Source organism: Anomaloglossus baeobatrachus, chromosome 4 (genome assembly GCF_048569485.1).
Source record: "Anomaloglossus baeobatrachus isolate aAnoBae1 chromosome 4, aAnoBae1.hap1, whole genome shotgun sequence".
Taxonomy (NCBI): domain Eukaryota; kingdom Metazoa; phylum Chordata; class Amphibia; order Anura; family Aromobatidae; genus Anomaloglossus; species Anomaloglossus baeobatrachus.
This window is the reverse complement of record NC_134356.1, coordinates 635490418-635503895: the sequence shown is the minus strand read 5'-3', so window position 1 is coordinate 635503895 and position 13478 is coordinate 635490418. Positions and strand designations below refer to the sequence as shown.

At 41.1% G+C, this 13478-nt stretch overlaps 1 protein-coding gene across 7 annotated transcripts in view; it reads right to left on the bottom strand.

The window, feature by feature from the left end:
- Nucleotides 1–13478, bottom strand: part of ANK1 (ankyrin 1) — a 412403-nt gene that overhangs the window by 29647 nt on the left and 369278 nt on the right. The window contains exon 1 of one of the 7 annotated variants that reach the window (XM_075346414.1): nucleotides 12698–13258. The exons of the other annotated variants lie outside the window; for them this stretch is intronic. Coding sequence (XP_075202529.1) covers nucleotides 12698–12913 — 216 coding nt within the window. The 5' untranslated portion in view covers nucleotides 12914–13258. Of the gene's footprint in view, nucleotides 1–12697; nucleotides 13259–13478 lie in introns of those variants that run through there. 7 annotated transcript variants of the gene reach the window in all.

Sequence of the window (13478 nt, the reverse complement as noted above, 5' to 3'; positions counted from 1 at the left end):
TGTTACTTTTTCATATTTATAATAACATTTTCTTTTACTTTTTTTCTATTTGTTAGTTCCCTTGGGGGTCTTTAACCTGCGATCATCCGATTAATTGTACTATACCTAGCAGTGCATCAGCAGTGCTATGTATAGCAAACATCATGGTCTCCAATGAAAGCCAGTTATAGACTGGCTTTCACATGAAAACTGTCATGATAAGCACAGAGTTCTTTAGTAGACTGTGGGTATCATGGCAGCCCATCGGCACCCCGCGATTATGACACGGGTCCGCTAATGGAACTGTGGAATTACCCAACCCCCTGTCGGAGTACGTTAAAGGAGTTTTAAAGTTAATTTTAAAGTTCATTTTAATCAATAGATCTTGGATTAATAATAATTTCCACAATTGGATGTGTTTAAAAAAAAAAAATGTTCCTGTACTGAGATAATCTTATATATGTGTCCCTGCTGTGTACTGTGTAATGGCCGTGTCTGACCGTGCAGGGACATAGTCTGATCATACCACAGCTCCTGCGCCGGGGAGGATGCAACAAAAGAGTATAAAAACAATACAGCACGCAATCACAGCTGATTCTTTCTGTGAGGTAAAACATCTCCCTGCCTGTTTTTAAAAAATGCTTTACCTCAAAGAAAGAATTATTTGTAATTCCATGCTGTAATGTTTGTATACTCATCCCCTGCCCAGGAGCTGTGATATGATCAGACCATGTCCCTGTACGTCTATTACACAGTACATAGCAGGGACACATATATCAGATTATCTCAGCACAGGAACATTTTTTTTAAACACATCCAATTGTGGAAATTATTTCAAGATCTATAGGTTAAAATTAACTTTTTTGCGTAAAAACCTCTTTAAATGATGCTGTATTTAACAGGTTAACAGCAGCTGGCGGAGCTCCATTCAACACACGGCTGTTAGAGGCAGATGATGGCTGAATAATTCTGCTATCATCTGCCGGGAAAGATGTTGGCTTGCAAGCAAGTCAGGGACCTGACATATGATGTACCTGTACGCCACATTTCATAAATGGGGTTACTAGTTGTCTGAGGATTGTGTTGCCCCGCTGAATGCACTTGGGCAAGTTATCAAGATCTGCTGCTGGCAGAGCCCTTCGCAATTGACGATCAATGATGTCCCATATGTGCTCGATAGGAGACAAGTCCAGAGACGTTGTAGACCAAAGCAGCACTTTTGAGCCATGCAGGCTATACACGATAACGCAAGAAACAATGCGATCTGGTGTTGTTGTGTTGAAAAAAGGCTACTGGGATTCTGCCATGTTCTCTCGTGAAGACCTCTTCACGGTGTTGCTCATGTGGTCTACAGCTATTATTGCATATGAGTCAAGTGGGACTCATCCCTGAAGAGGATAGACCTCCATGCAGGCCTCTATTACTGTTTGGCTTTGCACAATGATAGCTTTTAACATCGTTTTTGTGAGGTCAATAGGAGACTTGTACCTGGACGTCTGGCTCGTAGCCCAAAGTCATGAAAATTCCTTCTGATGGTTTGTGTTTGTTTGACATCTTAGGCTCCGTATGTCACATCTAGTTTCCCTTGTAGTATATAAAATGGATCATTGGATGTTATTCTTTGAATCTGAACTAATGATGAAATACTCGGATTCACGATACTCGTAACGAGTACTGTCTAAGGCTATGTGCCCACGCTGCGGAAAATTCGCAGAATTTGCCGCGATTTTTCCGTGGAAATTACACGGATTTCTCAAAACTCCGCAGTACAGCGAGTCCCCAGCCATTTCTATGGCATTTTGGAACTGCTGTGCCCATGCTGCGTTTTTTTCCGCAGCAGAAATAGTGAGGATTTCCCTGCGGAAAAATCTGCAGCTTGTCAATTATTCCTGGGGATTTTTCCGTAGGGTCCTATACTTACCTGTCTTGATTGAAGACACCGGAGTCACTTCTCCCGGTGCAGAGGAGCGCGGTGGAGCCAGGAGCGGGAAGGAGGAGGTGGGCGGGGCCAGCAAGAGCTCCGGTCATGTGACAGCTGAAGCTAGTTCAGGCCCGCCCACCTTCTCCTGCAAAGTGCAGACATACACGGCCGGAAAGTGAAGTGCTGCGTGATGGAGGCAAGTATGAACTCCCCGATCACTGCAGCACTTGTTCTGCATTGAGAATGCAGTGCCGAAGCCATGGTACTGTATCCTCAATGCAGAATCACCGCAGCATATCCGCAGGACATTCCGCAGCACATCCGCAGCATTAAAACAGACAAAGTTGTGCTGCGGTTTTCTGGGGGCTCCTGCGGAATGTCCTGCGGATATATCCTCAGGACACTGTCCCCGTGGGCACATAGCCTAATACTCGTGTATTCGTTCCGAATAGCATGTGCAATGCAAGGCAATGGGGAATACTCACAATGTAACAAGTAATCCAAATGCCGCACTATTCGTGTGAGTTGCAAACAGTGTGGTATTTGGGTTACTCGTTACTTTGCGAGTTTTCCCCATTGACTTGCATTGCACACGCTATTCGGAATGCATACGTGAGTATTAGACAATACTCGTTACGAGTATTGTGAATCCGATTATTTCGAAACTCGCTCATCGTTAATCTGAATGTCACACCGGCCCTATTCCCGGGAATATGATGTATAATATATGATAACCCGACCCTGTGATTTCCATAATTCTACAACTTTTCCTTCTTGGTGTTGCAATGTCAATGTTGAGGAGTATACAGTATATATAGTAAGACAGTCATGGCTGAAAGTGTTGGCACCCTTGAAATTGTTCCATGAAATTAAGTATTTCTCCCAGAAAAGTAATGGAATTGCACGTTTGTTATACACATTAATTTCCTTTTGTGTGTATTGGAAGAATACACAAAAAAACAATAAAAAAAAGGCAAATTGGACATAATTTCACAAAAAAAATCTCAAAATGGGCCAGACAAAATTGTTAGCATCTTTCCAAAATTGTGGGTTAACAACTTGGTTTCAAGCATGTGATATTCATTCAAACTCACCTGTGGCAAGTAACAGGTGTGGGCAATATGAAAATCACACCCGAAACCAGATAAAAAGGGGAGAAGTTGATGCAATCTTTGCATTGTGTGTCTGTGTGTGGCACACTAAGCATGGAGATCAGAAAGCTGGGAAGAGAATTGTCTGAGGACTTTAGGACCAAAATTGTTGAAAAATATCAACAATCTCAAGGTTACAAGTGCATCTATAGAGATCTTGATCTTCCTTTGTCCACGGTGCACAACATGATCAGTAAGTTTACATTCCATGGCACTGTAGGTAATCTCTGGATGGCAAAGAAAAATTGATGAAAGGTTGCAATGATGAATAGTCTGGATGGTGGATCAGCAGCCCCAATCAAGTTCCAAAGAATTTCAAGCTGTACTGCAGGCTCAGGATGCATCAGTGTCAAAGTGAATTATCTGTCAACATTTGAATGAAATTAAATTATATGGCAGGAGACCAAGGAGGACCCCACTGCTGACACAGATATAAAAAAAGCTAGACTGCAGTTTGTCACAATGTACTGTACATGAGTAAGCCAAAATCCTCCTGGGAAAGTGTCTTGAGGACAGATGAGGCCAAGATAGAGCTTTTTGGTAAAGCAAATCATTCTAATGTTTACCGAAAACGGAATGAGGCCTACAAAGAAAAGAACACATTACCTACAGTCAAATATGTTGGAGGTTTAGAGATGAGATAGTTTCGGGTTGTTAGGCTGCTTCTGGCACTGGGTGACTTGACTTTGTGCAAAGCATCATGAAATCTGAGATTACCAAAGAATTTTGCGTCATAATGTAGTACCCAGTGTCAGAAAGCTGGATTTGCGACCTAGGTCATGGGTCTTCCAGTAGGACAATGACCGCAAACATACTTCATGAAGCTCCTAGACATGGAGAAAAACAAAGCGCTGGAAAGTTCTGAAGTGTCAGTAATGAGTCCGGAGCTAAATCTCATTGACATCTGTGGAGAGATCTTAAAATTGCCTTCAAATATGAGAGACCTGGAGCAGATTGCAAGAAAAGAGTCCAAAATTCCAGCTGAGAGGAGCAAGAAGCTTGTGGACTGTTATAGGAAGCGATTGATTGCAGTTATTTAGTCCAAAGGGTAAAGGTCGTGCAACCAAATATTAAGTTCAGAGTCCCAGCAATTTTGTCTGGCCTTTTGTTGAGATTTTGTGTGAAATAATGTTAAATTTGCCTTTTTTCCGTCTGTTTTTTTGTTGTTCCAATATACACAAAGGAAATAAACATGTGTGTAATTGCAATAATTTTCTGGGAGAAATGCTTCGTTTTTTGGAACAATTTCATGGGTGGCAACACCTTCAGCCATGACTGTATAAATACAGCTGGCGAAAGAAGTATTGAATATTTCACCAATTTTCTAATTTTATATTACTTAAGTTATTGACAAGAATTTCTCAAAAGATAATGGTAACAATCCATCCAACCCCCACATGCAAATCAAAGCATAGATGTCCATAAATTACGTAATGTGTAATAATGAGAAATGACACAGGGAAAAATATTGAACACATGAAGAAATAGAAGCGCAAAAAAACATAGAAAGTCAGGACACCCCAGAAATCTATCAGTAATTAGAAAGCAATCCTGACACTTAGTGGAAAATAATATCAGCTGGTTCAACTGATGGCCTATAATAAGGTGTCTCATTACCAAGGTGCCACACAAGAAACATCACATGGTGGGTAAAACCAGTGAGCTGTGTCAAGATCTTCATAACCTTATTGTTCCAAAGCATACTGATAACATTGGTTACAGAAGAATTTCTAAATTACTGAAGATTCCAGAGTGTACTGTATATAGAACCTTTAGAAATAAATTTACTTAGACATTTGGTGACGTGTTTAATCTCGCTGTATATACACATACACTATGTGGAGAAAAGTATTGGGATGTCTTAATCACCGGTTTCAGTTTCATCATTTACTGCCATTGCACCTGGTGTATAACAACCGCCCCCCCTCCCCCCCACCGTGTATAACATTCGGCCCCTCGCCCCTCAGTGTATAACATCCGGCCCCTCGCCCCCTGGTGTATAACATCCAATCTCTCACTCCCGGTGTATAACATCTGGCCCCTCACCCTTTTGGTGTATAACATCTGCCCCTCGCCTCCCAGTGTATAACATTCAGCCCCTCTCTCCCTAGTGTACAACATCCAGCCCCTCGCTCCCCAGAGTACAACGGATGGACCCGTATGGAAGCGTATCCATACGTGAAACGGCCGTCGTCCGTGAGGGGGCTCGCTGTCTGCTCTGCTCCTGCCATCTTAAATGCACCTTTTCTAAATAAAAGATATTTGCTCGATTCCGGTGAGTACCGTCCTTTTACTACTCTGGACTTTGTTGGTGCCCTGAGAGTATTACATTCAGCCCCTCGCTCCCCAGTGTATAACATCCTTTATCTCACCCCTCCCGGTGTATAACATCCTTTATCTCATGCCTGGTGTACAAAATTCGGCCTTTCGACCCCCGGTATATAACATCCGGCCTTTCACCCCCCGGTGTATAACATCCAACCCCTTGTTATGTCGTTTGCCTTTACTAACATGTAACAGTATGGCTGGTGTTACAGATCTCACTGATACCAGTGCAGTCCTGTAATAGGATCCACTAATGTAACAAGTCCGTTCCTGACATTTCTCCTCCTCTAAATATTCCCCCATCACCTGTGAGTGATATTACTGTGAAGTGGAAGGAACTCAGCCATGAAGTGGAGGCCACTTAACATTACAGAGCGGGGGGCCGACAGCTGAGGAGCCGAGGGCAGAAAAGTCACCACCGCTCTGCTGACTCCATAACTATAGAGTTGAAACCTCCTATAGTATTAACATCAGCACAACCACTGCGCCCACCGGGAACTTCATGGCCGAGCAGCTACTTGTATCCGTACATCACCAAGCACAATGCCGAGCGTCGGATGGAGTGGTGTAAAGCCACCACCAGTAGACTCTGGAGGAAACGTGTTCTGTGCAGTGATGGATCACACTGCTCTATCTGCTTCTAATGGACGAGTCTGGGTTTGGTGATTGTTAGGAAAACTCTACCTGCCTGACTGCATTGTGCCGGCTGCACAGTTTGGTGAAGGGATAGTGCTATGGGATGTTATTCAGGGGTTGACCTCAGCCTCTTAATGCTTCAGCACAAGTCATTTTTCACAATTCTAGCTTCCAACTTTGTGGGAATTTTGGAGAAGGCCCTTTTCTGTGTCCCATGACTGCACCTCAGTGCCCAAAGCAAGGTTCGTAATGGTTGGTGGAAGATCATCACCGGCCGCACAGAGTCTCAACCTCAACCCTATGTAAAACCATAGGGATGAAATGGAGAAGATTGTGAATTCGGCCCTCTAGTCCAATGTCTGACCTCACAAATGTCCTTATAGATAAAAGGAAAAACAAATTCTACAGTCACCTTCAGAATCTTATAGAAAGCCTTTCCAGAAGACTGGAAGCTGTCATAGCTGCCCAGGGGCCGACTCCATGTTAACGCCTATAGATGTATAGGAGGTCATAAAAGCTGCTATAGGTGTAATGTGTCGGGATCCAGTACTTTTCTCCATATAATGCTCATGCTATACAATAATATACTGATCAGAAAATAGTTCTATGATATAAATTAAGAGTGTATATATATATATTTTATTTATATACAGTTAGGTCCAGAAATATTTGGACAGTGACACAAGTTTTGTTATTTTAGCTGTTTACAAAAACATGTTCAGAAATACAATTATATATATAATATGGGCTGAAAGTGCACACTCCCAGCTGCAATATGAGAGTTTTCACATCCAAATCGGAGAAAGGGTTTAGGAATCATAGCTCTGTAATGCATAGCCTCCTCTTTTTCAAGGGACCAAAAGTAATTGGACAAGAGACTCTAAGGGCTGCAATTAACTCTGAAGGCGTCTCCCTCGTTAACCTGTAATCAATGAAGTAGTTAAAACGTCTGGGGTTGATTACAGGTGTGTGGTTTTGCATTTGGAAGCTGCTGCTGTGATCAGACAACATGCGGTCTAAGGAACTCTCAATTGAGGTGAAGCAGAACATCCTGAGGCTGAAAAAAAAGAAAAAATCCATCAGAGAGATAGCAGACATGCTTGGAGTAGCAAAATTAACAGTCGGGTACATTCTGAGAAAAAAGGAATTGACTGGTGAGCTTGGGAACTCAAAAAGGCCTGGGCGTCCACGGATGACAACAGTGGTGGATGATCGCCGCATACTTTCTTTGGTGAAGAAGAACCCGTTCACAACATCAACTGAAGTCCAGAACACTCTTAGTGAAGTAGGTGTATCTGTCTCTAAGTCAACAGTAAAGAGAAGACTCCATGAAAGTAAATACAAAGGGTTCACATCTAGATGCAAACCATTCATCAATTCCAAAAATAGACAGGCCAGAGTTAAATTTGCTGAAAAACACCTCATGAAGCCAGCTCAGTTCTAGAAAAGTATTCTATGGACAGATGAGACAAAGATCAACCTGTACCAGAATGATGGGAAGAAAAAAGATTGGAGAAGAAAGGGAACGGCACATGATCCAAGGCACACCACATCCTCTGTAAAACATGGTGGAGGCAACGTGATGGCATGGGCATGCATGGCTTTCAATGGCACTGGGTCACTTGTGTTTATTGATGACATAACAGCAGACAAGAGTAGCCGGATGAATTCTGAAGTGTACCGGGATATACTTTCAGCCCAGATTCAGCCAAATGCCGCAAAGTTGATCGGACGGCGCTTCATAGTACAGATGGACAATGACCCCAAGCATACAGTCAAAGCTACCCAGGAGTTCATGAGTGCAAAAAAGTGGAACATTCTGCAATGGCCAAGTCAATCACCAGATCTTAACCCAATTGAGCATGCATTTCACTTGCTCAAATCCAGACTTAAGACGGAAAGACCCACAAACAAGCAAGACCTGAAGGCTGCGGCTGTAAAGGCCTGGCAAAGCATTAAGAAGGAGGAAACCCAGCGTTTGGTGATGTCCATGGGTTCCAGACTTAAGGCAGTGATTGCCTCCAAAGGATTCGCAACAAAATATTGAAAATAAAAATATTTTGTTTGGGTTTGGTTTATTTGTCCAATTACTTTTGACCTCCTAAAATGTGGAGTGTTTGTAAAGAAATGTGTACAATTCCTACAATTTCTATCAGATATTTTTGTTCAAACCTTCAAATTAAACGTTACAATCTGCACTTGAATTCTGTTGTAGAGATTTCATTTCAAATCCAATGTGGTGGCATGCAGAGCCCAACTCGCCAAAATTGTGTCACTGTCCAAATATTTCTGGACCTAACTGTATATATATATATATATATATATATATATATATATATATATACAGTGGCTTGCGAAAGTATTCTGCCCTCTTAAACCTTTTCCCACATTTCAGGCTTCAAAAAGATAAAGATAAAAATTTTAATGTTATGGTGAAGAATCAACAAGTGAGGCACAATTGTGAAGTTGAACGAAATTTATTGCTTATTTTAAACTTTTCAAAACTTAATAAACTGAAAATTGGGGCGTGCAATATTATTCGGCCCCTTTATTTTCGGTGTAGCAAACTCACTTCAGAAGTTCATTGAGGATCTCTGAATGATCCAATGTTGTCCTAAATGACTGATGATGATAAATATAAGCCCCTGTGTGTAACCAAGTCTCCGTATAAATGCACCTGCTCTGTGATAGTCTCAGTGTTCTGTTTAAAGCACAGAGAGCATCATGAAGACCAAGGAACACAACAGGCAGGTCCGTGATACTGTTGTGGAGAAGTTTAAAGCCGGATTTGGTTACAAAAAGATTTCCACAACTTTAAACATCCCAAGGAGCACTGTGCAAGTGATCATATTGAAATGGAAGGAGAATCATACCACTGCAAATCTACCAAGACCCGGCCGTCCATCCAAACTGTCATCTCAAACAAGGAGAAGACTGATCAGAGATGCAGCCAAGATGCCCATGATCACTCTGGATGAACTGCAGAGATCTACAGCTGAGGTGGGAGAGTCTGTCCATAGGACAACAATCAGTCGTACACTGCACAAATCTGGCCTTTATGGAAGAGTGGCAAGAAGAAAGCCATTTCTCAAAGATATCCATCAAAAGTGTAATTGAAAGTTTGCCACAAGCCACCTGGGAGACAACAAACATGTGGAAGAAGGTGCTCTGGTCAGATGAAACCAAAATTGAACTTTTTGGGCACAATACCAAATGACATGTTTGGCGTAAAAGCAACACAGCTAATCACCCTGAACACACCATCGCCACTGTCAAACATGGTGGTGGCAGCATCATGGTTTGGGCCTGCTTTTCTTCAGCATGGACAGGGAAGATGGTTAAAATTGATGGGAAGATGGATTGAGCCAAATACAGGACCATTCTTGAAGAAAACCTGTTGGACTCTGCAGAAGACCTGAGACTGGTACGGAGATTTACAAGACAATGATCCCAAACAAAGCAAAATCTACAATGGAATGGATCACAAATAAACCTATCCAGGTGTTAGAATGGCCAAGTCACAGTCCAGACCTCAACCCAATCGAGAATCTGTGGAAAGAGCTGAAAACTGCTGTTCACAAACGCTCTCCATCCAACCTCACTCAGCTCCAGCTGTGTGCAAAGGAAGAGTGGGCAAGAATTTCAGTCTCTCGATGTGCAAAACTGATAGACACATACCCCAAGAGACTGCAGCTGTAATCGCAGCAAAAGGTGGCGCTACAAAGTATTAACTTAAAGGGGATGAATAATATTGCACGCCCCAATTTTCAATCTATAATTTTTTTATAAAAGTTTAAAATAAGCAATAAATTTCATTCAACTTCACAATTGTGTCCACTTGATTCTTCACCAGAACATTAACATTTTTATCTTTGTTTGAAGCCTGAAATGTGGGAAAAGATTGAAAAATTCAAAGGGACAGAATACTTTTGCAAGGCACTGTATATATATATATATATATATATATATATATACATATACATATACATATACATATACATACACATACAGTACAGACCAAAAGTTTGGAAACACCTCATTCAAAGAGTTTTCTTTATTTTCAGGACTGAAATTGTAGATTCACATTGAAGGCATCAAAACTATGAATTAACACATGTGGAATGAAATACTTAACACAAAAGTGTGACACTACTGAAAATATGTCTTATATTCCAGGTTCTTCAAATGCTTTGATTATTGCTTTGCACACTCTTGGCATTCTCTTGATGAGCTTCTAGAGGTAGTCACCGGAAATGGTTTTCACTTCACAGGTGTGCCCTGTCAGGTTTCATAAGTGGGATTTCTTGCCTTATAAATGGGGTTGGGACCATCAGTTGTGTTGTGCAGAAGTCTGGTGGATACACGGCTGATATTCCTACTGAATAGGCTGTTAGAATTTGTATTATGGCAATAAAAAAGCAGCTAACTAAAGAAAAACGAGTGGCCATCATTACTTTAAGAAATGGAGGTCAGTCAGTCCGAAAAATCTGCAAAACTTTGAACGTGTCCCCAAGTGCAGTGGCAAAAACCATCAAACACTACAAAGAAAATAAAGAAAACTCTTTGAATGAGAAGGTGTGTCCAAACTTTTGGTCTGTACTGTGTATATAATTATACATATTGTGCCTTGCTAAAGTATTCGGCCCCATTTAATTTTTCAACCTTTTCCCACATTTCAGGCTTCAAACATAAAGATAAAAATGTTAATGTTCTGGTGAAGAATCAACAACAAGTGGGACACAATTGTGAAGTTAAACGATATTTGTTGCTTATTTTAAACTTTTATAAAAAATAATAAACTGAAAATCGGGGCGTGCAATATTATTTGGTCCCTTTAAGTTAATACTTTGTAGCGCCACCTTTTGCTGCGATTACAGCTGCAGTCGCTTGGGGTATGTGTCTATCAGTTTTGCACATCGAGAGACTGAAATTCTTGCCCATTCTTCCTTTGTAAACAGCTGGAGCTGAGTGAGGTTGGATGGAGAGCGTTTGTGAACAGCAGTTTTCAGCTCTTTCCACAGATTCTCGATTGGATTCAGGTCTGGACTGTGACTTGGCCATTCTAACACCTGGATACGTTTATTTGTGAACCATTCCATTGTTCCATTGTAGACTTTGCTTTATGTTTGGGGTCATTGTCTTGTTGGAAGACAAATCTCTGTCCCAGTCTCAGGTCTTTTGCAGACTCCAACAGGTTTTCTTCAACAATGGTCCTGTATTTGGCTCCATCCATCTTCCCATCCCATTTTAACCATTTTCCCTGTCCCTGTTGAAGAAAAGCAGGCACTAACCATGATGCTGCCACCACCATGTTTGACAGTGGGGATGGTGTGTTCAGGGTGATGAGCTGTGTTGCTTTTACGCCAAACATATCGTTTGGCATTGTGCCCAAAAAGTTTGATTTTGGTTTCATCTGACCAGAGCACCTTCTTCTGCATGTTTGGTGTCTCCCAGGTGGCTTGTGGCAAACTTTAAATGACACTTTTTATGGATACCTTTGAGAAATGGCTTTCTTCTTGCCACTCTTCCAAAAAGGCCAGATTTGTGCAGTGTATGACTGATTGTTGTCCTATGGACAGACTCTCCCACCTCAGCTGTAGATCTCTGCAGATCATCCAGAGTGATCATGGGCCTCTTGGCTGCATCTCTGATCAGTCTTCTCCTTGTTTGAGATGAAAGTTTGGAAGGACGGCCGGGTCTTGGTAGATTTGCAGTGGTATGATTCTCCTTCCATTTCAATATGATCACTTGCACAGTGCTTCTTGGGATGTTTAAAGTTTTGGAAATCTTTTTGTAACTAAATCCGTCTTTAAACTTCTCCACAACAGTATCCCGGACCTGCCTGTTGTGTTCCTTGGTCTTTATGATGCTATCTGCGCTTTAAACAGAACACTGAGACTATCACAGAGCAGGTGCATTTATACGGAGACTTGATTACACACAGGGGCTTATATTTATCATCATCAGTCATTTAGGACAACATTGGATCATTCAGAGATCCTCAATGAACTTCTGGAGTGAGTTTGCTGCACTGAAAGTAAAGGGGACGAATAATATTGCACGCCCCAATTTTCAGTTTATTCTTTTTTACAAAAGTTTAAAATAAGCAAAAAATATCGTTCAACTTCACAATTGTGTCCCACTTGTTGTTGATTCTTCACCATAAGAATAAAATGTTTATCTTTATGTTTTAAGCCTGAAATGTGGGAAAAGGTTGAAAAATTCAAGGGGACCGAATACTTTCGCACTGTATATACATATGCATATAACATACATAAAATATATATGTTTTATATACATGCATATACAATATAAACTTTAATGCATATATACATGTGTGTATATGTATATATATATATATATATATATATATATATATATATATATATATATATATAAAATGTGCACACATACACACACTGGAGATGACTGTGTCATATATACTGATATGCAGACCAGTCCTATTTTCTAAACTTTATATATATAAATATATATATAGATAGATAGATATAATATATATATATATATATATATATATATATATATATATATACAGATAGATGGATAGATATAATATATATATATATATATAATATATATATATATTATATGTATATATGCAAACAATCAGACCAAGGAGTCATTAGTGATTCCTTCATTGTAAAGAACACACCACACCCTTTACCTTGACGATCACTCTCCGTCGGACCACCTTGGTGGTCAGAGTCTCCTCGTCGTCATCCATGCCTCCTTCTCCCAGTTCCCGGTCTAGCTCAGTATGAAGACGACGCAAGACAAACTTTGCAGCTCCACGTACAATATGCACCACATTTTGGCAGCTCACCACGAAAAAGCCAATGAGGACTATGCAGACCCCCAATTCCGTCATGAAGCCCCACATTTTGCCCTCCTTACTTTACAGTAACCAAGCAATGGGATAAAAAAAAATCCTTTTGTTTCCAAAAAAAATAAATAAAGTGGGTAAAAATGTTGGCGTCACCCCCAGCTAAAATAAGACGTATACATACTTATACGTAGGCAAAGCATGCCCTAAATTATCTAGAGATTGCAGAAAGATGTCCTCCTGTCATAAATCCCTCAGATCAGCACTTCTTTGAGACAAGATCCAAATGACAGTCCCGAAATCAGCAGATGTGTTCCCCCGTTCAGGTTTGGGGGCTGGGGGGAAGCCCCATATGAAAGCTTCAGGGTGGATGTCTGTCTGTGTGTTTGTGAATGTCTCAGCTGTTTCATGGGAGGGTCTGAAATTGGAGCTGGTGGGAAGTAAGGCGGAGGGATATTTAATAACCCTCAAAATGGAAAGGGAGAGAGGGAAGAGACGAGGAGGTGGCAGAGGGACATATAACCTCAGAGCTGTCCTGAAAGTCACTACACGTCCCATATTTTCCCCGCTATCATATTGGATTTCCATAAGAGTTCTCCTTTTCGTTGTTGTCTTGTACCCC